Source organism: Henckelia pumila, chromosome 3, assembly GCF_033568475.1.
Source record: "Henckelia pumila isolate YLH828 chromosome 3, ASM3356847v2, whole genome shotgun sequence".
In the NCBI taxonomy this organism is placed as follows: Eukaryota; Viridiplantae; Streptophyta; class Magnoliopsida; order Lamiales; family Gesneriaceae; genus Henckelia; species Henckelia pumila.
The window spans coordinates 168,149,642-168,161,993 of NC_133122.1; the positions used below are offsets into that span (position 1 = coordinate 168,149,642).

Sequence of the window (12,352 nt, forward strand, 5' to 3'; positions counted from 1 at the left end):
CAAACATGTGTAAAGGAATGAGATGAAAATGTTCATTCTATTCTCATCTCATTCCCTCATACCAAACATGTGCTTATGTTATTAAATTTTAGTTTAATTAGTCATGTACATTTTTTTGAGGTAATATTAGTTATTTTTCATTAGAGTGCTAATGTGGTACACTGCATTAGTTCTAAGTTAGCGTCAAGACCAAAAAAATGACTAATATTTTTAAAAAACAAAAATAGCAGGCTAAAACTAAAATTTGACAACATAAAGGACCAAAATCGCAAAGAGACAAACATATAAGATCAAAAAAATAATTTTCCCAAAAAACCACAGAAATTCAAGACAACATTAACATTATCTCATATATATCTTTTGGTATAGAGAAAATATATGATGTTTAATTAGCTTTCATTTATATGATAAACTTTAATTAAAACTATTATAAGAGCATCGGCTAGATTACATATTTGTGTATATAAGTTTTCGTTACGCACGTTGCGTGTGAGATCCCAGAAAAAAAAAATTTCATTGCAGCAAAAATCTGAATCACCATAATGATTTGACATAAAAAATAATAATAATTTTTTCACAAGTTATGTCAAATAAGAGATTCGTCTCATATCTGTTAACCCGTGAGACGGTCTTACAAAAGTTTTGTGATTATTTAATTTATACAAAATAATAAAGAGATCATGAATTGAATTTTGTGTGATCTTTTTAATATCTTACTATTTACTTAAAAAAATTTCCATTTTAATAACTAAATCTTAATTAATTTGATGAAGTCCTTTACATTAATGTCCATTTTTCCTTTTTATAAAAAACAAAATTGATACTTACTGGTGTTTTCTCCTTCTTATCGGTTATTCTAAACTTATTTTTCTATTTTCATAAAATATTATTTCTTTTGGAATTTTCAATATTATATTTATTTATATATTTTTAATTTTTTAATATTTTTGTTTATAGTTTTAAAATTTTATATTAGATAGTTATCGCTCCTAAAAGAAAATATGAAAAAAATATTAATTTGAAAATAACAAATATTATAATTGTTAGAGTCACTAGTGCAAATTAATATTTTGATTTAAAATTCATGAAAGATTCAAATGCTAAGAAGCCATACACGAAAGGTACGTGTCAACATCCAATTTAATTCCGTGAAAATACATAATTACCAATGTAAATTTTATTTTGATTTATAAAACTCGTGGTTGCATAAGCAAGGACATCATGGAAACCAAGTCAATAACCCAAATCTCACTTCAATTTTAGTTTAATCCATCGAGCACAGCTTGCACGTTAAGCAAAGTTGCAAACTTATTTTCGGAGGATAATGTAAATAAGAAAGCTTACTTGGTCAATTCTTTTCACAAGACTTGAATTGATTTAAGCTTAGAATTGTCTGCAAACTGGAAAACAGAGCACACATTTTCTGCAATGTCTTAAAAGAAATTGATACCTACCATTTCAGTCCTCGTATACTTACATAATACATATGATATTTATAATAATAAAAAAATCAACATGTTGCATCCGTGATATGATTTCAAAAGTACATTATCATACAAAATTTGGGAAAATCGATATTTTATATCATTTAACTCCATGTTTTCTACTTCTGGTCATGTTGGTTAATTCACAATCTTATTTCACTAATTTTGATTTGTTTATTTAGTTTTTTGTGATGACGTGACGTGAACCAAAAAATGATGGTGTGTTACTGAAATAGTTTTAATTCGATAAATCAATATATGTTTCAAGTTTTCTTCAAATAAGTAATGAAAAACTGCAATTTTGGTCTTTTATGTTTGTCACATTGCGATTTCGGTCCTCTATGTTCTCATATTTCAGTTTTAATCCTGCAAGTTTCGATTTTTGGCAATTTCAGTCATTTTTATTCGAAAATAATTACGTGGCACTATACACGTCAGCTCCACATTTGCACTGTATTGGTTCCACATCAGCGCCACATCAGAAAAAAGACTAAAATTGCCAAAAAAAAATAAAGATAGCGGACTAAAACTGAAATTTGAAAATATAGAGGATCAAAAACGCAAAGTGACAAACATACATGACTAAAAAAAAAAATTTCCAATAACATACATGACTAAAAAAAAAAAATTTCCAATAAGTAAAATCTATATAAATTAGTACTCAATAAATTAACAACCTCTCTAAAATAATTTTTTTTCCTTCGGTCTTGACTTGGTTCAATATGGTAAATTAACAATTTCTATAAATTAATAAGATAAAAACTTTTGTATAAAATATAGTTCCGTTAATATCAGAAATTAATTGTTAGTAATGGTATAAATAAAATTACAAACACAGCTAAGAAAATTTAGTAAATTAAATATAATTAATTTTTTTTGTTTCATTGAAATTTAAAGATATTGTTTTTTAATTATACATTGAATTTTATTTGATTATCAATATAATAAATATTATTTTATTATTAAAAAATGAATTCACACACACACAAATATATATATATATATATATATATATATATATATATATATATATATTTATTTATTTATTTATTTATATTGTATATTATCTCAACGAATATGTCATAGGAATTGATTAACATAATGAATTTTTATGCAAATAAATTTATATTATTAAATGACACAAATAATATTTAAAATAATAAATTATTATTTTATTAATTAATAAATATTTCTAAAAAATAATAAATTTAATGGTTAAATCATTACTAATTTTTGTCTTATATATAGGTTTTACTACATATAATTTTGATATGATGCCCACCCACCGTGGCCACTTCTGTGTCCACCAATGATGTGATATTCATCTATTGGATGTAATGAATTGTAAGTTCAATAGTTGAGTGCCACCTGAATGGGTGACACGAAAATTGGCACGGTAAGTGGACATCATATAAAAACTCTTACTATATATACCATCCATCTTAAATATATATAAATGTCACATATCTTTGATCATATGTCCCTAAATATATAATATAGTTTATATATTTAATATTCATTTTTTCAATTATTTTACTAATCTATCATAATTATTAAATTCATTAAGTACTATTTTTATAATTTTTTTAAACTATTAAAACACTCTTCAACTAAGGATAAAATGAAAAATTCAAGCAAAATTTATTTCTTCAATGATTTTTCTAGTCCGTATGAAAATATATAGATTTGTATATATAGGACGAATGTAGTACAATTTACAAACCCATATATGATATATATGTACATTTAAAAAGTGATGTTTTTGAAAAAGTGTCTGAATTTGTGAAGAATATGTTTTTTAACTTCAATTTTTTCTATCAATACTTTATTAAACGAAAGATAAAGTTATTGCAGATATTTGTCCATTAATTAAAGTTACCTGACAGCATGGTTGGACTAATGCGTTAGCCCAATAATTTACCATATATAACTTGTAAGCCAAGCTTTAATTTTAAAGAGAAAAACCGACAAAAATAGAAAATATAAATTGCGAGGAAAGTTTCATTGTCGTTGTCAAAAGAAAGAGAAGAAAAGTACGTCGTTCAAAAGTCCATCCACGTGCTTCTCTCTCCCCCAACCTTGCCTAGTTGATATATATATATATGTGTACTTGTATCTTCATTTTTACTCGACATAGGTGATATCTGCAACAAGATATTGGTACAAATTAAAGAAGCCAAATTAATCCAAATCAAGAAAGAAAGTTTTGATCAAAATCCCTTTTGATATTGCATGGGTGTATCTTGTTCATGTCCATTTACCTTTTTCCATGATCTAGACAACGGTTTCGAATCAATTGTGGTGAAATCCATCAACCAGCTTGGAGATCATGAATATCAGAAGAAGAACGAAGATTCTACACGCCAACAATTAATGGAAGATTCTATGAAATTAACAATCTTTCCCAAACATGATGAAGCTGCTATAAAGTTACAGAAGGTTTACAAAAGCTTCCGAACCAGGAGAAAGCTAGCTGATTGCGCTGTTCTTGTAGAACAGAGTTGGTGGAAGCTACTTGATTTTGCACAACTCAAACATAGTTCCATATCTTTCTTTCACATCCATAAGCATGAGACTGCCATTTCGCGGTGGTCACGGGCCAGAACCAGAGCTGCTAAGGTATATATATATATAATTTTTTTTTATCATATATACATACCCCGGCCCGGCCCCATGTGCTAAATTAAGCTTTTGATCAGTATCGTCTGATGTCTCTAATATGTTAACTTTAATTTTCCAGGTCGGAAAAGGTTTATCCAAGAATGGCAAAGCCCAGAAACTTGCTTTGCAACATTGGCTCGAAGCTGTAAGTACATTATTGAAACTCTCTTTTACTTAGCTAGCCAAGTGATCAACATGAAGAATTCATATATAATGATTTATTTGGTCATTAACAGATTGATCCCCGTCATCGGTATGGGCACAATCTGCATTTCTATTATGCAAAATGGTTAGATTCTCAAAGCAAAGAGCCCTTCTTTTACTGGTATATACCTCTACTGTCTTCTCTGCACCCCAATTAATTAGATAATATATATATAATTTTGTGTTGCTAATAAACAATATAATGCAATTTGTGCAGGCTTGATGTAGGAGAAGGAAAGGATGCTAATCTGGTCGAAAAGTGCCCTCGGTTAAAGCTTCAACAGCAGTGCATCAAGTATCTTGGCCCGGTACATACTGATCATGTTGTCCTATATATATATATGTAACTTCTTGAAGATGCTCATGCCCAACGTTAATGCCATCCGCAGATGGAGAGAAACGCGTATGAAGTGGCGATCGAGGATGGGAAGCTCTTGTACAAGCAAACCGGGGAGTTTGTTGACACCATTGATGAACCAAAGGGTTGTAAGTGGATTTTTGTCCTCAGCACCTCTCGGATATTGTACGTTGGCAAGAAAAGGAAAGGGTCGTTCCAGCATTCCAGTTTTTTGGCTGGAGGGACTACCTTGGCTGCGGGCAGGATAGTTTCTGAAAATGGAGTCTTAAAGGTACGTATATATACTGCAAAAATCTAATTTACTTATTTGTTAGATCGAGATTTTCATTTCATTTCTTCTTTTGATCATGATCAATTTCAACAGGCAGTCTGGCCTCACAGCGGTCATTATCGGCCTACACCTGAAAATTTTCAGGACTTCATATCGTTTCTCAGGGAAAATGAAGTGGATCTTACTTACGTTAAGGTAATTAAATTAGAAACATATATGGTATTTTCTTGATTAATCTTACATGATATAAGAAATGCGATATATGATTCATTTAATTAAATCATAATATTTTTTTTAGCAGCTTGATTGCATTGATGGTGATGAAGATGACTACGAGGGAAAGAAGGAAAGCGTATACTTGAGAAGCAACTCCTCTGAAGATGACTTAACTGAAAAAGATCACTTGGAGGCAGATGTCAAAGAATCCAATATATCAAGAAATAATATTAATCCTCAAGATTTCCTAGGAAAATTGGCTAGTCTTCAGATACCAAGTAAACAAGGTTTATTAGCAACGTTAAAGAGAGGAGACGAATCAAATAATTTGGATATTGGATGTGAAACAGAACGAGATCAGTCGTTTTCTTCAGAGATCAGTAGCAGCTGCATAACCGAAGAATACAACGAAGCTAAAGAGGACAGCGAATCCATTTTCAAAAGAATCAATTCACACAAAACAATGGTTTCCTACCAACTCGGGAAGCAATTATCTTGCAAGTGGAGCACTGGAGCCGGACCAAGAATTGGCTGCTTGAGAGATTACCCGTCGGGACTCCAATCTCATGCTTTAGAGCAACTGAATTTGTCTCCAAGAAGTAAGAATCCATTAAGATTCGACGTCCCTTCTCGTGTATCAACTCCTGATAGCAGTAATCTTGCTCCTAGTTGCACAAGAATGCAACCTATCGTTTAGTTTTTTTGGTTTTGTGGAAAGTACGAAAAGTACTGGTAGTAATAGTATAGCCATAGGATCAATTCTTTGCTATTCTTTTCAACAGCAATTCTTAGACCTTTTTTTTTTTTTTTTTTTTCCATTTAGCCATGTATTAATTAATTAACTCTTTATAATTTTAATTTTTCCCCCCTTTTTGGTTCTCATCTAACACGAGAAATGTACAATTTCAAGTTGAGTAAACTAGCTGGCAATTTAATTAGAAGGAAAGTTGCCATATTACAGCTCTCTCGCTGTGGATGGACAAGTCCATATTGCCTAGTTCTCGGCTTCACAAGTCTTCATAGTAAAAACTCCATTCACTCAACTAAATGGTGGAGAAGAAGGGGAAAAAAAAAGCAGTGTAGGTCGATCTATTGGTATTGACCAAGTCTCCCAACTAGTACTCCACTAGTCATCATTGTCAAGAACGAAATTTTTCCTTTTTAAGGTGAAGATTTTATTTAATTATTTAAGTTATGAGATAATTAGTATATTTTATGTATCATCTTCTATTCTCTCTTGGGAAAATTCTCGATTTAGTCCCATGTTTTTTGGGTGTCTCCCGGTTTAGTCCCAAATCAATTTTGTGACTCAATTTAGTCCCAAACCTTCATTCTATTTTACCGCGTTAGTATTTCTGTTAATTGTACCAACGGCACAAGCAGAAATCCCTCTTCATGCATAGAAAAACCCATTCCCAAATCCTAAGCCCTAAATGCCCGCATACGCAGAACTGAGATTGACGAATTTCTGAGCTTCGAAGCTCGCCCCTCACTCCATTCACCATTCCTATGCACGAACCACCAAAAATTCCCCAATCCTCCTTCGCACAGCCTTGGTTGGAGAATTCCTCAGCTTCGAAGCTCGCCGGTCGCTCATTTCACCATGCTTCCGTGAGAAGTGTTGAACAGTTTGAGGGTAAGGTTGCACCATCTTTCTACTAAAAAATATGATGCTTGGCAATTTTTTTTGTTCTTTTACCTGAATTTTTTTAGCGTCGTGCGTGACTTGGTTGGTTAAAAAGTAAGAACAGTAAGTAAGAACAGTACTTTAATTTTTCAAAAATAAAATCTCATGTTTGCCTGAATGGAAGTAAAAATTAAAAACATGGTTCATTAAAAATATGCATTTGAGGGTGGCCAGCAGATCATTACCAGGAATGAAAGTGAGTAATTTGCATCGAATCTGCATAAATGTTTGATTGGAATTTTTTAGATATTTCCAATTCGACGGTGTGCACGCTATGTTTTTGTATAGTTACTTTTTAATAAACACAAAAGGAAGAACTATTGTCGAGATATTTTAAAATGTTTGTCATTTTGTTGTTAGAGAATAAATGAACTATTTTCTATCACTTGGTTGTGAGGGAATGAATGGTTTTTTTTTCCCTTGGTTTCTAAGTCTCAGATTTTGTATAACAAAGAAAATTGATCAACCAATTTTGTTATCATCTTTTGATTATAATATGGCAATCTAATGATTTATAAATTCTCGAATATTATTTTTTAAATAATTATTGTGATTTATTTTCTTTCGTGCAGCTTTTACTCACTAAGTGATTGATTGGATATGTAATGGCTAGACGAAGTACTTTTTCAACGAAGGGCACTCCAAATTATGGTAATCCGTCAATTTTTTAATTAGCTCTACAAAAATTTTATGATGCATTTTCCTGATAATCTAATGTCTGTTTTTTTTTTTTTGTTTTCGATTCAGGATTAAATGGAGAACCAGATCTCTTTACAATTAAAATACATTAAAATGGAAGATTCAAAGATCAAGAAAAACGCAATGAATACATCGGTGGTAGTTTTGAATATTTTGATTCTGTCGATCTTGATAAGCTTGGAATGATTGAATTGTGGGCATTTATGGAGGAGCTTGGATTTGAAGAGAAAAGGTCTTTTAGATTTTGGCACAAAGTCGGAGGTACTATTAATGAAGGTAGATACTTGGAAAATGATTCGGATGTGTTGAATCAAAGAAACCATATTCCGATAAACTATGAGGTTAAAATATATGTTCAACACTTAGATGATGGAAATCATGAGGCTAGAGATGACGAGTTTGATAACAATGAGTATGATTTTGATGAAAATGATGGGCTACTGGATGCATTTGTTTGCGATGATATAGAACCTAAAGGAAAAATGATTGTGCATGGAGGAGAAAAAACAGAAGATGTGATTTATAATATGCAGGAGGATAGTGAAGAAGATGTTTGTGCAGACAGTGACGGTCTTAATAGTATTCATGATTCTGATGAGGAGTAGGATGGTGTAAAAAAGTATCCGTTGTTTGATCCAAAGAAGGATTCTGAAAAACCAGAGTTGAAGCTGGGTTTAGTTTTCAACTCGAAGAAAGAAGCAAAGTTCGCCATTGAAAGTTACTGCATTCGAGAAGGAATACCTGTCAAGTTTGTGAAAAATGATAATATCTGGCTTTGGGCTTAGTGCAATGATGATAATTGTCATTAGAAGATCCATGTTGCGAAGATGTCTAATGATAATTGTTGGCAAGTAAGAAATTTTGACAGATGTCACAGTAATTGTGTTCGGGATTTGAAAAACAATTGTGTGAACTCAACTTGGTTGGGAAATACTTTTGCCAAAAAATTCAGCACAAATCCTAAATTGGGACACTTGGAGTTTAAGGAAGAGATTTCTGTCATGTTTCAGTCAGATTTTTCGAGGAAGACTGCCTACATGGCTAAGAGAAAGGCGCTGAAATTGGTGCAAGGATCTGTTGAGGAGCAATTCCGAAAAATAAGAATGTATTGTGCTGAATTGAAAAGATCCGACACTGGGGCTACTGTAGTTTTGAAGTTGACAGAGGATGACAAAGGTCCAAGGTTTCAAAGATTATATGTTTGTTATTCAGTGTGTAAGCAAGGCTTTAAGAGTGCTTGTCGGCGTATCATTGGTGTTGATGGATGTTTTTTTAAAGGTGGAACATGGTGGACAATTGTTATCAGCCGTGGGGCTAGATCTGAATAATAATATATTTCCAATATGTTATGCGATGGTTGAGCGTGAAACAAAAGATAGTTGGACATGGTTTCTTCGACTCTTGGATGAAGACATTGGTGTAGGCAATGATCCACATACCTGGACATTTATGTCAGATAAGCAAAAAGGTTTGATTCCTGCACTTGAATCTAAGTTGAAAAACATTGATGCAAAGGCATATGAATGGCTGTCAAAAAAACCTGGAAACCAGTGGTCTAAGGCATATTTCAGCACCACTCCTAAATCAGACATCTTGTTGAACAACATGTGTGAAAGTTTTAACAGCTTCATATTAGATGTCAGGGAGAAGCCAGTAATTGAGATGCTTGAGAAGATAAGAAATCTTTTGATGGGAAGATTTCAAAAAAACAGAGACAGAGCTGAGAAATGGAAAGGTCGACTTTGTTCAAAGATCAGAGATGTGCTGGCAAAGGTCTATGTAGAGGCTATTAGGTATTCTCCCATGAAGTCAGATGAAATGCATTACCAGGTAACGAGATCAAACGATAGACGTGATCAGCATTCGGTTGACCTATTAATCCGGTCTTGCAGTTGTAGGAAATATGATTTGACAGGGATTCCTTGCAAGCACGTTGTATGTACTATTTGGTGTACAACAAGAGTCTCTGACACAGCAAAATTGTTCTGTACCAAATGAATCAATAGATACTACTTTGGGTCCAATCAGGAAAAAAAACTTCATGTACTTATTTTGTTAGTTTTTACCCATTTATACTCTTTGGTATTTATTTCTGTATTTTTTTTGTTCGGAATAAGAATTTATGTTGGTCTTAAATTTATCTGTTTCAGGAAGACACAAAAAATTATGCCGTGCTTGCTTTCTGAATTTTTTGTTGGGTATGAGTATTTATTTCTGTATTTTTTTTCTTGAGAATGAGAATTTATGTCGGTGTTGAATTTATTTGTTTCAGAAAGGGACAAAAAAATTTATGTCGTGCTTGCTTTCTGAATTTTTTTGTTGGGTATGAGTAGTTATTTCTGTATTTTTTGTCGGGAATGAGAATTTATGTCGTTCTTGAATTAATTTGTTTCACAAAGGCTCAAAAAATTATGTCGTGCTTACTTTTTGAATTTTTTTGTTGGGTATTAGTAGTTATTTCTGTATTTTTTGTCGGAAATGAGAATTTATGTTGGTCTTGAATTTATTTGTTTCACAAAGGCTCAAAAAAAATTTTCGTGCTTACTTTTTGAATTTTTTCATTGAGTATGAGTATTTATTTCTGAATTTTTTGTTGGGATGATAATTTATATTGATCCAGAATTTATCTGTATAGTTCATCCTTGATTCTTGAAAGACTTGATGTATAAGATTTATAAACAAATTTATGGTGAATATTTTTTTTTACAGGTGAAAAGAGCACAGAAAGTCGGAATTAATATTGAAAGGAGTTCATGCTCAATATCTTCGATAAATGTATCTTATTTAAAATATTGATTTGATATTATAAATACTAGAACAATATATTCTCTGATGGCATGGTTGACGTGTTTTTAAATAAATTTTTTGTATTGTTGTAGGCTAGCCAATCAGCGAACATCCATACACCTGCTTTTATGAAAGGTGGAGTTAGCTTCACAACAGTCTCACGACTGCAAGCTTACACAAGTGCTCGAGATAGAGTTGGACAGTCATCGTCTTCACCAACAAATCTCATGGGCAAGTCTACCGCTTCTCAAAAATCCTTTAAAAATAAGTGATTTCATTTGATGTGATATTACATCACAAAGATGTGATTTTGTTTATGGATCCAATTATATCTTCATTTTGGCTCGTGATAGTTTGGGTTTCTAGTAACTGTATACTGCAATATTTGTTACCCAATGTAGTTACATTTAAGATTGTGATGAAATCAATTTTTTGAGAAGCAAACAATGTTCTACTCTTTTCTTACCACCTCTGCTCTTACATATTGTTCTGCTTGTCCTCAATATTCCACCCCCTTTTGTTCGAAAAAGCTGATATAAAACTAAAAAAAAATATGAACATACATTATGAATTAAAAGCCTTTTTTAAAGATGAACTCAGGCCCAAAATTTGTTAGGATCGGCCCTGCCTGTCTTGTAGCACTTTGACCCACAGGTTCAAGAGGTGGCTCCCACGTACGTAGAACTTTCCCCCGCATAACACTTATTTCCCGGGGTCTGCCGGATGGTGACCGTCTCTGATACCATTCTGTCACGCCTCGGGCCCAAGCCCGCGCCTGCGCGACAGCACAATGGACCCCTATAACATCTACTTCGTATTCGTCCTCGCTTTACGAAAATGATTAACCCAAGTTGCTATAGAATTTTATTGTAGCCCATTACTCATTATAAATCTTTCATTTTTTTCATGTGGGACAGGGATCTCATAATACTAAAATGTCACGTCCCAAGATCGAGACCGAGACGTGTCACCGGCGTTGTTTCAAATTCACACAAATTATAAAACGATCAGCCTCGTAGTACAGTATATACCAAACCAGTTTTTATTCATAAATAAAATTCCAAAAACATAGTCTTTTTCAGCTCCAAAATTCATAAAATGACAAAATCTTGCGGAAGCCTTAGAATAAACTAAATAACAAAAATATTAAATTGAAATAATCCCAAAACAAGGAATAACATAATCAAAATAAAATTCTTCAAGCTCTATTATTCACCAACCCCAAAACATATCTTGTTCTCGATTCTCTAACTCATCATCTTCATTATCTGGGAGGAAAAAAGGTAAAAGGGGTGAGCGTTTTGGGAAACACTCAACAAGTGGGGGGCCGTTTGAGACATATACCAAATATATGCATAAACATAGAATCATAATCGTGAGCATGAAAATGAACATAAACATAACTCAATACTTGGGCCATCATGGCCGAAACATCATCATGAAACATAGACTTTCAACAGACATACATAAGCACTGAAATTCATCCCCTTTCCATGATTTACTGTCTCATATATGTTAATCTCTAAGGAGCGAGATCATGTCCAATATGTTAATCCTATTTGGAGTGAGGTCATACAACTATAAGGGTCATATCATTACAATATTCATTCGAATCATAACAATGCTTGACAACATGCATGGCATAACATGAACCAACATGACACGAACAAAAGACACATGCTCGAACGAATTTCGAAAACCAAATACCATGACTCATCAATAAATATTTTCAAAACCACAATAAGAAATATACATACAAAAGCTCACTTACAAATATATTGGTGCAAAAGTAATAACTTGAGTAGGAGAAGCCTTCGGCCGAAAAATTCAGAAGCAATTCTCGAAAATTTGGCAGACTCTTGAGCAATTTTCCTTCCAAATTCTATCCTACCTCCACGAGAGAGTATGGACAAAATGGACAATTCCTCACATAATTCAGAAAGCACTTTACGAGAGATCTTAATCTATTGACCAATCAAAGTGCT

General features: G+C 32.5%; 2 protein-coding genes across 3 annotated transcripts; both read left to right on the forward strand.

Moving 5' to 3' along the window:
• The first annotated feature begins 3,637 nt into the window (after positions 1-3,637).
• Positions 3,638-6,011, forward strand: LOC140890552 (IQ domain-containing protein IQM2-like). 2 transcript variants are annotated; one of them, XM_073298423.1, is made up of 7 exons: positions 3,638-4,103; positions 4,225-4,290; positions 4,382-4,470; positions 4,567-4,657; positions 4,739-4,978; positions 5,072-5,173; positions 5,277-6,011. In XM_073298423.1, exons 1-7 carry the CDS (start codon positions 3,717-3,719, stop codon positions 5,889-5,891), a joined length of 1,590 nt encoding a protein of 529 aa, XP_073154524.1. In that variant the 5' UTR covers positions 3,638-3,716; the 3' UTR covers positions 5,892-6,011. The 2 variants fall into 2 exon arrangements, with proteins under 2 accessions (XP_073154524.1, XP_073154525.1); XM_073298424.1 differs by having other exon boundaries at positions 5,280-6,011.
• Positions 6,012-7,783: 1,772 nt separating this feature from the next.
• Positions 7,784-8,908, forward strand: LOC140889921 (uncharacterized). The gene is made up of 3 exons (XM_073297665.1): positions 7,784-8,131; positions 8,186-8,328; positions 8,449-8,908. The coding sequence occupies exons 1-3, from the start codon at positions 7,784-7,786 to the stop codon at positions 8,906-8,908; spliced, it is 951 nt and encodes a 316-aa protein (XP_073153766.1).
• Positions 8,909-12,352: the final 3,444 nt, after the last annotated feature.